This window comes from Sus scrofa, chromosome 5 (genome assembly GCF_054392235.1).
Source record: "Sus scrofa isolate SSC_HxYL_T2T_F1_AM1 chromosome 5, Sscrofa_HxYL_maternal_Yorkshire_Landrace_v2.0, whole genome shotgun sequence".
NCBI classification, from domain to species: Eukaryota; Metazoa; Chordata; class Mammalia; order Artiodactyla; family Suidae; genus Sus; species Sus scrofa.
In genome coordinates, this window is record NC_139387.1 from 28,211,639 (window position 1) to 28,227,298 (window position 15,660).

A 15,660-nucleotide genomic window follows, 5' to 3' on the forward strand; every position below is an offset into this window, starting at 1 on the left:
GCCCCATTCACTGTGTTCATCTCTGTGGTAGGTGCTGGGCATATGGAAACAAATGGCATGTTTCATTGCTCTAGGCCATCGATCCATAAACAATTAATTATGAGACAGATGAGGATGAGGAAGGTATGTCTAAAGATAACAAAAGAGGCAAGGGGGAGAAAACTGTAGAAGCAGGGAAGTCAACACAGAAGAAGGGGGTTCCAGCAGAGCATGTAGTGTTTTGGGTTTTTTTGTTCCTGTTTCTTACTGTGTCCTAAAGAAAATTTTCCTCACTCAACATTCAGAGCTTTAATTTTACAAATGATCTCTTTTTAATTCCCATGACAAGTGCCACAGTGTGTGTGTGTTATTCCTTTCTACTTAGGAGAAAGTTGAGCCTCAGATTAAGTGACTTACTCAAGGTCACATAACTGGTAATTGGAGAAACTAGAGCTAAAAATACTCCCTTGGCACCAATTCTTCTGCTTTTTTTCCACCAATACCCTACCTCTATTTGATGATGTTTTGGCTCCATAGCCGTAACATTTTATGACTTAAAGTCGGCTCACACCTGATTATCCAATTTGATTTTGGTTGACTAAGATGCTAAGGGATTTGCTTTTGCTTTTGATTGCAAGGATTAGAGGAACAAAAAGTGATACAAGGCATGACATTTGTATTTGAGTGGTTTAGTTCATAAAAATCTTATGATGCAGCTACTTAGTTTCTATTTTACAGATAAGCAAAGCGCATCTTGGAGTAAAGAAGTAACTTGCCCAAAGTTGCATAGTTAGCACATAGAAGAGCTAGATTTAGTCTTGGTAGTCTGATTCCAGGGCTCACCACTATGTTCTAATATCCAAGAAGTCACAAGTTTAGTCTACTCAGTAATAGTTTAAGAATTAATGAGATAGGAGCTCCCGTCGTGGCGCAGTGGTTAATGAATCTGACTAGGAACCATGGGGTTGTGAGTTCGATCCCTGGCCTTGCTCAGTGAGTTAAGGATCCGGCATTCCCGTGAGCTGTGGTGTAGGTTGCAGACATGGCTCGGATCCTGTGTTGTTGTGGCTCTGGCCTAGGATGGTGGCTACAGCTCCGATTAGACCCCTAGCCTGGGAACCTCCATATGACATGAGAGCGGCCCAAGAAAATGGCAAAAAGACAAAAAAAAATAATAATAATAATTAATGAGATAGATGATTCTAACAATCTGGAGACCCTTTCCAATCTTTGAAAAATATAAGGTTATTCTACTATATAAACCCGAAGAGGAAGTAGAAAAGATATGGTATTGGGATACCTACACTGTGCTTTTATTCAATTCACCACTTTATATCTGTTTTTAAAAAAATAAGATGAGGTAACAGTTTTGTATGTATGCATGACACACTGGCAAGTTGATGATTTTTCGAGACATCAAAGCAAGTGTACACAGGTGTGTTAGATGCCTTTCCATCCCTTCTGTCTACACTGTCAGAGAAGTGCATTCCCCCAAATCTAGTAATGCCTTGTTCTTATCTCTTTGGTTCACCTCCTGGATTTTGCTAAGAACTAGGAAAGTCTATCCAACAGATTCAAAATTGTTTGTATTTCTCTAACCTAGAAGGGCTTCTGGATTTTTCCTGTCAAAAGCATTTCACAAAGAGAACAGAAAAGGTGGGAAGAAAGAAGAAAAGTAAGAGAGAATATAAATTCCAGGAGCCTGAGAGTAAGCATGTCTTTTTTTTTTTTTTTTGATTCATGGCTCAGAATTGGATTCCATGAAGTGCTAACCCAAAGTGTGGCCATCTGGCTGAGTCACAAATGACTGAATCCCCAGAGGAACATTATGGATGGTGTGGTATATCCCACAATCCTAAAAATTAATGATGAAAAGAATTTCTATGGAAAATCAGCAGTTTTGTGCAGCAGATGCTTCTGGTTCTTATTCATTAAATCAAACAAGAAAACCCAAAATATAAATGTCCACTATGACACTGAGAATGGACTTTCAGAGTATCTGTTTTTAAGACTTTATTTTATTTTATTTTTTTGCCTTTTTGCCTTTTAGGTCCGCACCCACAGCATATGGAGGTTCCCAGGCTACGGGTCAGTTGGAGCTAACAGCTGCCTGCCTACACCACAGCCATGGCAACTCAGGATCCGAGCTGTGTCTGCGACCTACAGCATAGCTCACGGCAACACCGGATCCTTAACCCAATGAGTGGGGCCAAGGATCGAACCTGCGTCCTCATGGATGCTAGTCAGGTTTGCTAACCGCTGAGCCATGACAGGAACTCCAAGATTATCTTTAGAATGTATATTGTCTAAAATTTTAATATTTGATTAGTTTCCTTTTCTTAGTGTCATACTCACATAAAATATTCAGGGCCAGTTAGAGAAGCTGGTAAGAGAGTGAGGAATCCAGATGTGTGATGGAGATTCTTGAAGCAGTTAAGTTGTTTTGCTTTATTCATGTGATGAAGATTAGGTATATAACTCTATCTGAAAAACTAAAGAGGCAGCAGTTTGTCCCACTTGGAAAGCCAGATTCCATAGCAATTATATTCCTGGATTAAACAGAAATTGAAGAGCAGAGGAGACATCAAGAAATCCATACATCAGAGTTCCCGTTTTGAACCTCACTAGTATCCATGAGGACGCATGTTCGATCCCTGGCCCTGCTCAGTGGGTTAAGGATCTGGTGGGGCCATGAGGTGTGGTGTAGGTCGCAGATGCAGCTTGGATACCGAATTGCTGTGGCTGTGGTGTAGGACAGCAGCTGCAGCTCTGATTTAACCCCTAGCCTGGGAACTTCCATGTGCCACAGGTGTGGCCCTAAAAAGGCAAAATGCAAAAAAGAAGGGAAAGAAAGAAAGAAAGAAAGAAAGAAAGAAAGAAAGAAAGAAAGAAAGAAAGAAAGAAAGAAAGAAAGAAAGAAAAAGGAAGAAAGAGAAAGAAAGATGGAAAGAAAGAAAGAAAAAGAAATCCATATACACCTGTTAAAGATGAGTGTGGCAGCCTAAGGCTATCTGTCAGGAACAGATTATAAGCCTGAAATCAAAGAAGACAGAATACTGTCATTGGCTCAGGGTGGTGCTGGATTTAATCAGATGCCTTATATTGAGGATATATATTGTATTGAAAAGAAATTATGTGAGCAGTTCTGATATGCAGTATATGTTTCAGACAATGACATGATCTTCTGAACACTGATGTTCTTTTTTAGAGGCTTGATTTTCCTAATGGCAAAATTAATATGACTTGGAGTTCCCATTATGGATCAGCAGTTATGAACCTGACTAGTATCCATGGGGATACAGGTTCTATCCCTGGCCTCGCTCAGCGGGTTAAGGTTCTGGCATTGCTGTGGTGTAGGTCAAAGACACGGCTTGGATCCTGTGTTGCTGTGGCTATGGCATAGGCAGAAGCTATAGCTCCGATTCGGGATCACTAGCCTGGGAACCTCTTTTGCAGGGGGAGTGGCCCTAAAAGCAAAAACCAAAATAAATAAATAAACAAATAAATAATTACTGGTGACTAGTTTACTAGCTAGATAATGCAAGGGAGTCAAGTTAGTGTAAAATGAGCATGGCTTACAAGTTTACTTGATTGTGGCAAGATGTCCACGTTCTTAAACTCTCATTATAAAATTAATTCTAAAAAAATTAGTTGTATTTCCAGCTATGGTAGAATATGGCATAAATCAAATGTTATGTGGGAGTGCTACTCATGCCCCCCCCCCTTTTTTTTGCTTATCTTCTGGGCTGACTGAGTGCTTCATTTTGTAGGGTTGGTTGGCTTTTTAAGAATGCTTTCAGGAGAGTGCATGGAATGAAACATTGTAGCCTGCTCCTCTAAAAAATGTGCATATATTTAAAATAAACCTGAACACCTGACCAAAGATCTGCTTAGAGGTTTTCCTATAAAATGACTACTTTTGGAGGTCTCTTGTTGCCACGGTGGGTTAAGGAACCGACGTTGTCACTGCAGTGGCATGGTTTCAGTCCCTGGCCAGGGAACTTTCACACGTCATGGACATGGCCAAAAATAAATAAAATAAAATGACTCTTTTCGTCATTTTAAAATAAAAGATGAGAATAATTGAATCGCAATTGGTTTCAGTTTTGCTCTTTTGGAATTGCAGAATTATGTGTTTGCTGCCATTATATGAGAATCACTTTTGAAGTGTTATCTTGATACAGCTGTTATGTATTTTAAGTGCTAGTCCAAAATAAAAAGAAGAGCATTTTTGAACACTATCAGAAAGAGAGAGAGGGATAGAGACTGACCATTAGATAAATGTGATGAGCAAGGGAAACCATTTATATAGCACCTGCTTTCTGAATTACTCTGCTGTGTTCTTCCATAGAAACAGGAAGTGCTTTGCCACATGATATCACTAAAATAATATATCCTCATATATCCTTGAGGGAAAATTGTGTTGAATCTGATTAAAGAATAATGAGGTGGAGTTTCCATCATGGTGCAGCAGAAACGAATCTGACTAGGAACCATGAGGTTGCAGATTTGATCCCTGGCCTCGCTCAGTGGGTTAAGATCTGGCATTGCTATGAGCTGTGGTGTAAGTCGCAGACACAACTCAAATCTGATGTTGCTGTGGCTGGGGCATAGGCCAGCAGCTGTAGCTCCAATTCAGCCCCTAGGCTGGGAACTTCCATATGCCATGGGTGTGGCCCTATAAAGCAAAAAAAAAAAAAAAAAAAAAAGAAAAGAAAAAAAAGAATAATGTGGTGACCAAAGTAGGAGTTAGCAGAGAATACCATTGCCTTTGTCCTTCATTATCACCTCTGATTCTGTGGTTATTAGTCACAATGAGTGACTAATAACTTAGTACAAATGATGTACTAAGGCATCTCATCTCCTGTGTCAATTACTTTGTTACAATCTCACAAGAATCTATACTGCTTCCCAGAGCACTAACATAACACAAAGATTGACATGACCTTGTAATCAAGTTGTGTACCAGAAAAACAATATATTTACCAAACGGGAAGTCATTTTTATATCTTCTGTCACTAGACTTAATTAGGTAGTTAGGTGACTTACAAGGTCGTTTTTTCTGGTGTATCTCAGGTAAAGTTAAACTTGTGAATCCTCCTACCTGAAATGAGATTGTAAAAGATAAGTTTTATGCACATAGTCACTTGTCAATCATTTCTAGAATCAGTTTCTCTTTCTTCCCATATTGCTCTTGGTTCAGTCTGGTTCCTCTGACCTTATCCTAAAGTAGAATTTCACTTGTGCTGATGACATCATAAAAGACAGAAATTCCTCCTCATTCCCCAGATCAGAACATATACACTTAGGACATTCTGGTGGCAATTAGGCTTTACGGATTCAAGATGTAACAATAACAACAACAAAGTCAACATCAGTATGTACATAATCAAGTGCAGCCACGTATACCGAAAGAGTTAAGGACAAATATTCAGTGAAAAAGTGAAAGTTCTGAGGAAAATTGAAAAAATACCAAGGTATTGGTGGGACTTTTGCAAACTTTGTTTCCAAATTAATTTTTCTGAGTTCAATTTTTTTCAATGTGATGAAGTTTCTATTGTTCTTTTTTTGAGTGTTGGGCCAGAAAAATATATCTTAAAATACCAACTTAGTGATGTACCAAAAGGCATGAAGTCATAGAATTTTTTTTTTGTCTTTTCTAGGGCTGCACCTGCAGCATATGGAGGTTCCCAGGCTAGAGGTTTAATCAGAGCTGTAGCTACTGGCCTACGCCAGAGCCACAGCAACACCCGATCCTTAATCCACTGAGCGAGGCTAGGGATCAAATCTGCAACCTCTTGGTTCGTAGTTAGGTTCGTTAACCACTGAGCCACGACAGGAATTCCAAGTCGTAGAATTTTAAAGTGAAAAGGGAAACTTAGCTATCACTTAGCCCAGTGTTTACAACGATGACAGATAATCAGACTTACCTAGAATTGCACACACATTGGATACGTTTATGTGTGTGTGCATATATATAAAATGTATATTATATTATGTGTATATAATATATGTGTATATACGCAAATATGTACATGTATATATAATATGTATGTATATATACACATATATGTACATGTATGTATGTTGTTGAGCTTCATTTCTGGACATTTGGTTCCTAGTTTAGTAGGTCTATAGACTGGAAAAGCAAAGGTTCTGATGACCAGCCAGATTTGGAAATCATTTATATTATAACCTCATTACTTTGCATATGAGGCAGCTGAAGTCTATGTAGATTGGCTAACCTACTAGTTGTCATACAGCTGATGGATAGGAGTCAGGGATAAAACCCAGGCTTCCTGGTTCTTGACTTTTCCCACTAATCCAGACTTCCTCTTCAAGATGTTTTATGAGAAAGGGCTAATTCTGTCACTTCACTTACAGCCTTTCTCTGATTTTTGTTTAGTGAAGAATTATTTATGCTGCCGATTCACTACTTAGCCTTTAAAGATAACTTGATCCCGGGGTGGTACCTAAAAATAACGCTGTTAACACTTGGTGCCTTTGATTGAAAATGGTTTTCACATGTGTTCTCCTTGCCCTTTGTTAAAATTTATCTCCTAACTGGTGTTTTTTTTGCTTTGAAGTTAAACTATTTAAATCTAGAAAAAAAGCAAATTGTTTATTAAACTCACTTGTTTAACAATTTCAGAGAGGTTAGCCAAGGAATTGTTTTATGGAGAGGACTGTGTTCTTTCTTACTTCCCTTCTTTCTCTCTTCTCCTTCCTCTTGTCAGCCTCAAAGGAAATGGCTGATGATAATAGCGAAAACATAATGTAATATACGGATTTCTTTGGCTGGTATATGTATGACTGCCCTCTGTTGGATAAAATTAGATCTGCTCTAATATGTTAGACTGCCTTGCCCTCTAGTGGTTTGTGCAGAAGATAGTAATGAGGACACTGGAAAACATTGCTAAGAAGGATCAGATAATTATTTCACTTTTAAGGAACAAAAGTCAATCAAAAATCTGATTTAATAATAACTATAATTGAAGATGTAAGAGGCTCACCCTGATTGTGCCTCAGATTTCCTTTATGGATAAATCAATAGGATCGAGTTAAATTAAATGAATGTGTTTTGTAAGGAGTGTGAAATTTAAGATTACTTTTGCTGTATAACTCAACTTATCACTTCTTTAATTGGAAACTTCTACTAGGTCATTTTTTGAAAATGAAATTTCCTGAGCTACAATGAATTTTGTTCACTATGGCTGAGATTCTGCCAACTGAAGCAGAGATAATCAGCAGAGGTTTTTAATTTAAAAAAAAAAAACCCTCATTTTTGAAGACAAAAAATTTGTGACTTAAAATATGAAAACTAAGATGCCTATTATGAATTTACTACATTTTCAATTTAGTTAAGCATAAAACTCATAATTGCTTATTTAATTAATTCATTTGAAGTTAATTGAGCATAACCCATTTTTTTCTAGCTCTCAAGTGAATAAGAAACAAATAAGATTCTTTTTCTTTTGTGGCCTACAGTAATCAGATTTGAAGATTCTGGCAGGATTGAGTCATTTTTAAGAATAGATTAATTTTTTTTAATTTGTTCTATCACCCTCAATTTACCACTCTCATGGATCTTATGAGGTGATTTTTTCCCCCCTTGTTTATCAGCCCAGTAATTCACCTCTGAATCTCCAGGGTAGAGTACAGCACCTGAACCATGGTGGACCTTTAATAAATCTGTGTTTCTAGCACCTCTTCTAACCCTTACCTCTTCTCTTGCTCCCTCTAGTGTTCAAGAAACACTGAGACCCTGCCATCAAAACCTCTATTGACTAGGCATCTACGCAAAAACATTACACTAGTCAGAATGATCATCATCAAAAATCTACAAATAATACATGCTGGAGAGAGTGTGGAGAAAAGAGAACCCTCCTACTCTGTTTGTGGGAGTGTAAATTGGTGCAGCCACTATGGAGAACAGTATGGAGGTTCCCCAGAAAACTAAATACAGAACTGCTATGTGAGCCAGCAGTCCCACTCCTGGGCAGATAGCCAGAGAAAAATATAATTTGATACATGTACCCCAGTATTCACTGCCACACTGTTTACAATAGCCAGACATGGAAGCAACCTAAATGTCCATTGACAGAGGAATAGATACAGAAGATGTGATATATATATAGTTATATATATGATGGAATATTATTCAGCCATTTAAAAAAGAATGAAATAATGCTGTTTGCAGCAACATGGATCAACCTAGAGATTATCATACTGAGTGAAGTAAAGCAGAGAAAGAAGAATATCATATGGGATCACTTATATGTGGAATCTAATAACAATGATGCAAAGGAACTTATTGATAAAATAGAAACAAACACAGATTTCAAAACCAATCTTATGGTTACCATAGGTGAGACTGTTGGGGGGAGGGAAGAAACAGAAGCTGGGAATAACAAATACACAATACTGTATAAAACATATGATGAACAAGAACCTACTGTATAGCACGGGAAAATCTACTCAATAGTTTGCAATAACTATATGGGAAAAAAGAATGGATATTATTTATATGTATGACTGATTCACTTTGCTGTATACCTGAAACTAATGCAATATTATAAGTCAACTGTACTTCAATAAAACTTAAAGAAAAAGAATAGAATTAAAAAGACCCATAAACAACCCCCCCAAAAAAATTAAAAAAATAAAGTCAGTAATTTCTTTGCCCAGTAATAAAAGCATATATAGCCTTTTCTTGATATTAAAATTGAAGACTATATATACACACACTACATATATAATATATATAATATATGTATGTATGGTACATATACATACATACATATGTAATAGATGCATATAAAAGCTTTATATATGTGCACACACACATATATGTATATACACACAGAGATAAAGGATAGATTCTAGAAAAGAAAGGGTGGCTACCCTTTCACTTTTACCCAGTGAAAGATATCATCATATAAATATTTATGTACTTTCTTAAAGAAAAAAAAAGAATTGATCTTACTTTAAAAGACTATATGCCTTAAAAAGTAAAGCTACTTCATCTGTGTTTTTGTTTTTCTAGTATTCATTATTTTCATTTTTAAGTTGTATTCACTCATTTTAAAAACTGTGGCTTGGACTTCAAATACCTGAAATTTCCAATTAAGCCAAGGAACTTGCCCCTTGCTGTCTGTGCCAGCGGGTATGACATTCAGCCAGGTATGGTCATACTGGTTGTGTCGAGCTGGTACCTATCCTACTTGATTGCTGCATCTGTTCTGATGAACTAGTGCTTATTACATGTTTTAATGATCACCACAGGGTAACAAAATTTTCATTTGTCCGTGCCAGAACCTTGCATGTACTACTTCCTCTTTCTACTCCCCTTTACTTCCTCTAGTACTGAATTCACAGCCGTCTTAGACTTAGTATTCTTCATATATTTCATTTGGTGCCTTCTAAAAACTTGAGCATAGCGTTGATCACAACTTAATTGTGTACTTCATAAAACCCCTGTTAAGGTGCTTATTATTGCCCAGCATATTCCTGAACACTGGGGAACTTTAGCTATGCACACGGTTTTTCTAATTTAAAAATACTTGTTAAACTTGCCTTGCACTTAAAAAATTTTGCCATTTCATTTTTTTAGGGAATTTTTATAAAATTTTATATTGTCAGATGTAGATTCCAACTAGACCTTTTGCATTTTTCTCATTTCATATGTTCTTTCTATATAGTCTAGATTTTTAAAAATATACTTCCATCTTTCAATTAATTATTCTTCCAACAATTTTTTTTAACTTCTAAAAGCTATTTCTTATACATGGAAGTTTTTTCCATAACATACCATTCTGACTCTAAGGATATTGTAACTTATTTAGCATCTCTGAAAAAAAAATAATTGATTTTAAACAAAGTCTCATCATCATGATGTACACATTTTGTTTCTATTAGTTTTCCTCTATCATGTAGCAGTTATCCTCCAATCTGTGTTGATGATTGGTTTTACACTCACATTTAAAAGGAAGAAATAGGAAGCTCTGTGTGTGTGTGTGTGAAGTTCAGCTGACTTCATATTACAGGAGTGGACACCAGTAGCCATTAAACTATAAAGCCTCTACATGTCAGAATAGAGTTTTGCTCTATAGGTTTTCATTTAGACTTATGCTGGCGACCCAGAGATAAATGATGCAGCTTTTTTAGAAAAAAGAACCTTGTCATTTTCAACCATTGCTAAGGGCCTGGTAGCCGGGTGTTCTTTGTGGTGGTGGGAGACTTCTATTCCCTGCTAACCTAACAGTCCCCAAGTCGGAGTCATTCAAGTGTCTCCTGGAGCAGGTCAGATCCCATCTTGACTTGGTCTCCTGCAGAGTTCCTCCCACTCATCCCAGTTTATAGTTTCCTACCACTTCCTATCCTTTTCCCATTTGTTGTCTTCTAAAATGTATGAGTTTTCCGCCTGTTGTTTGCATTTTCTTCATTGTTGTGGAGTTTCTATATCTTTATTTTCTACACTATCAATTTAAGAGGTTGTAGAGATGGAACATACATGCCTGAGGTCAGCCCACTGTTTCGGAACAGAAGTCCGAAGAAGGACTAAGAGAGAATACCACACACTGGTACTGCCTTTGTGATAAGAAAATAGAGGGTGGCAGAGAGAAGTTCAGCAATACCGATTTTAAGTCCCATCATGGTCTTAAACCCTGTCTATTGAATTCAATATACTATCTTTATTCAAATCCCATCATAAAATATTAGAGTTAAACTGCTCTCTGAGGTCATCTTACCAAACTTCAATTTGGAGGTTGGAATTCCTTCTATACCATTTCACTCAATCTGCTTCTAAAATATACTTAATCATCCTCACTGAGTACTTAATGAAGCAATGCACATTGTTGGAAAATTCTACTTTTGTGAGAAACCATTTCTAATATAGAAATGAATTCAACTTCTCCGAGTTTCACCCACTAATTCTAATTTATCCATTAAAAGCATGTGCTTCAGGGGACTCTGTGAACATTTGAAATTGTCTATAAAAATAATTTGTATATGTGCATAAGAACACTTTTCTGGGAACAGGGTCGAGAGATCTCATTATATTTTCAATTTAAATCTATAAACAAACAAACAAAAGACTAAAACTCACTGGTTTCAAAACAGTACAGAGAAAGCTGGCTTCCTTTAATTCCTGGCAGTTCTTCAAATATCCAAGAATAACTAGAATCCATTTTTATTTTTGGTATTTATAGAACGAAAGCTTCGAAATCATTTAAATAGCCTGATGCTGTTGCTATTTAAATAGGATTCAGATTTTAAAGAGCTCAATTTAAAGTTATTGTAAACATGTTCATGTCCATACCCATAAATAAAAAGAAGTCAGTTGGTAAAAGAAAGCAGTAAATTCGGTACATTCTAAATGATGGAATCTAGAGGTTTATTGTCTTTAAGAAGAACTGGGATGAACAAAATAATACAGGGAATTCTCTCCATGCTCTTGTGTTTAATCACCACACTTGTAAGCTTTTCAGTAACAAAGGATGGGATCAGATCAGTGGAATTTTTACCATCAGTGACAAATACATCAGCATCATTTATAAGAACCTTTGTAAAATCTTGAGCAATTTTTAGAAAGCATATTATTTTGCATAAAATTATCATGGATTCATGAAAAGTCACACAATTATTAGGACTTCATGAGGAATTTCAAAGCTTTTTTTTTTCACTTTTGTAGCATACATTTTTTTCTTAGTTTATTTAGCTGAAAAATGATAATTTTAGGCAAATTTTTAAAAATTAGATTAAAATTACATGAAATATCACTACCCAGTATATCATGCTAAGATTTTGGTGTATGTACTTTCAGAATAAAATACTATATTTTCTGATCTCTTTATTTATCAGTGTATTGTAAATGTCCTTTCACAAGAGTGAACTAGACCTACCTTTCAATTTTAATTATAACATAGTATTTAATTGTTTGAATGTACTGCAATTTTCTTAAAACTGTCTAAATAGACATTTCTTTTCCATTTTTTTGCTTTTATAAATAGCAGTAATATATAAACCTTGTACATATATATGTGCAGTGTATATATGTGCCAAATTCTCCTAAATCCAATTTATAGTCCCACCCACAGTGAATTAGACTCTTTCTCCCTTCTGCAAAATCAGTCTAAACAAGGGTATCAAAGCCCATTTTAGTCTATGCTAATCTGTTAGGCAAACTGTGGTGTGTGTTTCTGTTTCATGATGACTTCTCTTTTTTTGCAGGGATACCTCATTGGGCAATGCCACTGTTTCTATCTAGAGGTAATAACAGGGTCAGTGTGAGTTCTCCTATTTTTTTTAAGGCTTGTGATTCCATGAATAATAAGGGTTATTGTAAGAAGTCTGCAAAGATCCTGTGGTTTTGAAATAGGCTTTGCTTGATAATTCAAAAAGATGAATTCAGTCCATCTCTATAAAGAGAAAAAATATCCTCCTACTCTTATAAGGATGGAAGGTGCTATATAAACATCAATACCTATTATAACGAATTCCCAATTTGAGGGTTATGAGTGGGGGTGGGGGGAAAGGAAAAGAATACAGAGAAAGAAAGGACTGTTGGATTCAAAGATAATCAAAAGCTTCATTTTGACTAATAGGTTATATGAATCTCTCACACCTGATATTTCCCCCCAAACTGCTAGCAATGAATTATTTAAAATAAAATTAAAAAATGAAAATAAAGTTAAAATTAAGTGGTATAAAAGAGATTGTTTTTATTACACTAGTTTTAAATAGATATTCATGACCAAAAAGTATTTAAAGGATGGTAGACAAGGCAGGAAAAACCCAAGATTAGCTAAATTGACAGTGAATAGTTTCCTAAAAATTATATCACCATTCTTATTCAATTATTTCAATTATAATGCATTTTAGAAATTATTCTATTTTACTCTAGATTGTTTTCACATATTAAAACCAGAAAACAGAATCAATAACATAGTATGTAATAAAGTTGTTTAAACTTGTAAAAAACCCGGAAGAATATTTTTCTTTATTGTATTTTAAATATAACCAACCTTTAGGATATTAGAAAGTGATATGATTATCTGTATTTTTGTTAAGATTCAATAGGTCTTACATGTGGCTTATGGACTTTTTACGCTGAAAGTTCAACTTAAATTCAGTACATTCTGAGCAATTATATACCTGGAATGTACCGGAATTAACCTAATTTAGATTAATATTTTCAGTTTAATGTTAAGTTCATTTTTTATATTTCTATACCCTTATCTTGTCACAAGATTTGTAATGTGGATTGCATAACAATCTTCAATGATTTGAAATATATGCCACCCTCAAACATCTAAACGACTGAGAGCATTATACTGAGTGTTTTAACAAAGGGATCACTATAATTCACTGTGAGAATCCATTTGATCCCATCTGAGCTGTCTGCATCACAGGAATTGCTTCTTGCTGGCAGCCCTGAATGATCATCTGCATCCTGGCTGATCATCACTATGCACTGTGCACAATGCCAGGTTGCTTTCGTCTTAGGTCAGTCTTGACCAATAGCTCTGCAGCCTGCTCCACCACAGGGCATCTTGACACTGTTCTTCAGCATCATACCCTTTGTTTTTAATATATTCCTTTGGTGTTTCTCCTGTATTGAATGTTCCACTCTCTTGTCATGCTTTCTTCTTTCCTGGTTTGATCCCTTGTTTTGTTGCACGTTTGAATTTTTTTTTTTTTTTTTTTTTTACTGTCATTAGTGATTGAATTGTGTGATGTATAACACTCTGAGGTTTGAAATAATTCTCCTTCAGATTTTGAAAGGCATTATACCATGGCCTCCTAATCTTCAGTGTTTATGCTCTGAAGCATACCGTTCTGATTCCTGACACCACCTGCATGACACGCTTGACCTCTATCTCAAATGCTTCCAGAGAGTTAAAGGATTCTTGCCTTAAATCTTATGAACCCGCCTCTCCTAGTTTCAAACTTTTCTTCAGTAATGTTCCCCCCCCCCCCCCCCGCCTCAGCCTTTGTAGAATTGGAGAGTTAGGGCCTTGCTCTGGATAAGGCTTTGGCTTAAGGGAATTTCGTGGCTGGTTAGAACTTCTACCCAAACAACTACAACTGCTCCATACTGGCAGTAAGACTTTCACTTTCTTATCATTAATGTGTTCACTTGGAGTAGTGCTTGAAATTTCCTCCAAGAACTTTTCCTTTGCACTGACATTTTAGCTAAGTGTGGGTACAAGAGGCCTGGCTTCCAGCCTATCTTGCCTTTGGACATCACCAAGCTTTATCATTTCCAGTTTTTAATTTAAAGTAAGAGACATGTGACTCTTCTTTTCACTTGAATATTTAGAGGCCGTTTCAGTGTTATTAAGTGGTCTACTTTCAATACTGTTGTGTATTAGGGAACAAGGAGGCTCAAGAAGAGAGAGAGAGAAATGGGGGATGGCCAATTGGTAGAACAGCTGGCATAGACATAACATTTATTAATTAGGTTTGCTGTCTTATATGGGTACCATTCATGGAGCCCCCAAGCAATTGCAAATGATGATGTCGAATAGCACTGATCACAGATCACAATATAATAATGAAAAAGGTTGAGCAAAGGCACAAAGTGAGCAAGTGCTATTTGGAAAAATGGTGTTGATAGACATTCTCAGTGCAGGGTTGCTCCAAACATTCAATCTGCAAAAAAACCAACAACAATATCTACAAAGTGACACTAAAGGGAAGCCCAATAAAATGAGGTCTGCCTGTCATGGTTTAAGTTTCCTAAGCTGTTTCCACTCCACTAAGCCATCTGCTTTCTTGTTGACAAAAGATTGCAGATGTCTATCTTCTACTGGTATGTATTATCTTATTTTCCTTGTCCTTCCAGATTTAGACTCCCTTAAAAAATGTTTACTTTTACATTTTTGGGGTTATAGAAAGAATAGAGATAGATTTAAATTATTTAAACTTTGTCTCTTAACCAACACTCTTATTAACTTTGTTTTCCTAAACATGAAAACATTTTCTTACCAGATCATTTAGGCACACGTGGGTAAAAACTACACATTTCTAACCAATGTTTCCTATAAAATCAGGCAAAAGTTTTTGAATTAATATTTCTTAATGTCTTCTACATCCTTATGCTGGGAATGGGAATTCTATACAATTAAAAGCAATGGGTTAGAAGAAACAACAGGAATAATTCATAAGTTTGACTGGCAGATTTTCAGATCTTTTCTATTATTTAAATGATTGTTCAGCAGGAACTCCAAATATTTATTTAAAATAAAATGTAAGTAATAAAATCTCCCAACTGTTCCTTTAATTATGCTCTAAATAATAAATATGATTGCTGAGAAATATAGCTGTTGTTATGATATTCATGAGATTGTTGAGGGATGTCATTATGCCTGGAAAAGTGACCAAAGAGGCTATTACTAACAGCTACTGTAAACTAGCTGTGAAGGTTATGATTGATTGATTATGGAGGAAAATCCCAAAAAGAATTGTCTATGACAGTATTGAGACTTGCCTTAACTACCTAAAAGTCACATTTTTTTATTATGGTTTTCTATGAATATCCCTTTGTGCTTGAAATAATTCAAAGTTGAGTTTTAAAATTGAATTTATGGGCATTCGCACTGGATCCTTAACATGGGTGGGTTAAGGATCCAGTGTTACTGTAAGCTGTGGTCGTAGGTCACAGATGCAGCTCAC

General features: G+C 35.9%; 1 protein-coding gene across 1 annotated transcript in view; it reads left to right on the forward strand.

Annotated features, from left to right (window-relative positions):
- LOC102166013 (uncharacterized) overlaps positions 1 to 15,660 on the forward strand; it is a 460,798-nt gene that overhangs the window by 198,589 nt on the left and 246,549 nt on the right. The window contains exon 4 of the mRNA XM_084956227.1: positions 12,214 to 12,263. Within this exon, the coding sequence (XP_084812353.1) occupies positions 12,231 to 12,263 (33 nt within the window). The 5' untranslated portion in view covers positions 12,214 to 12,230. The remainder of the gene's footprint in view (positions 1 to 12,213; positions 12,264 to 15,660) is intronic.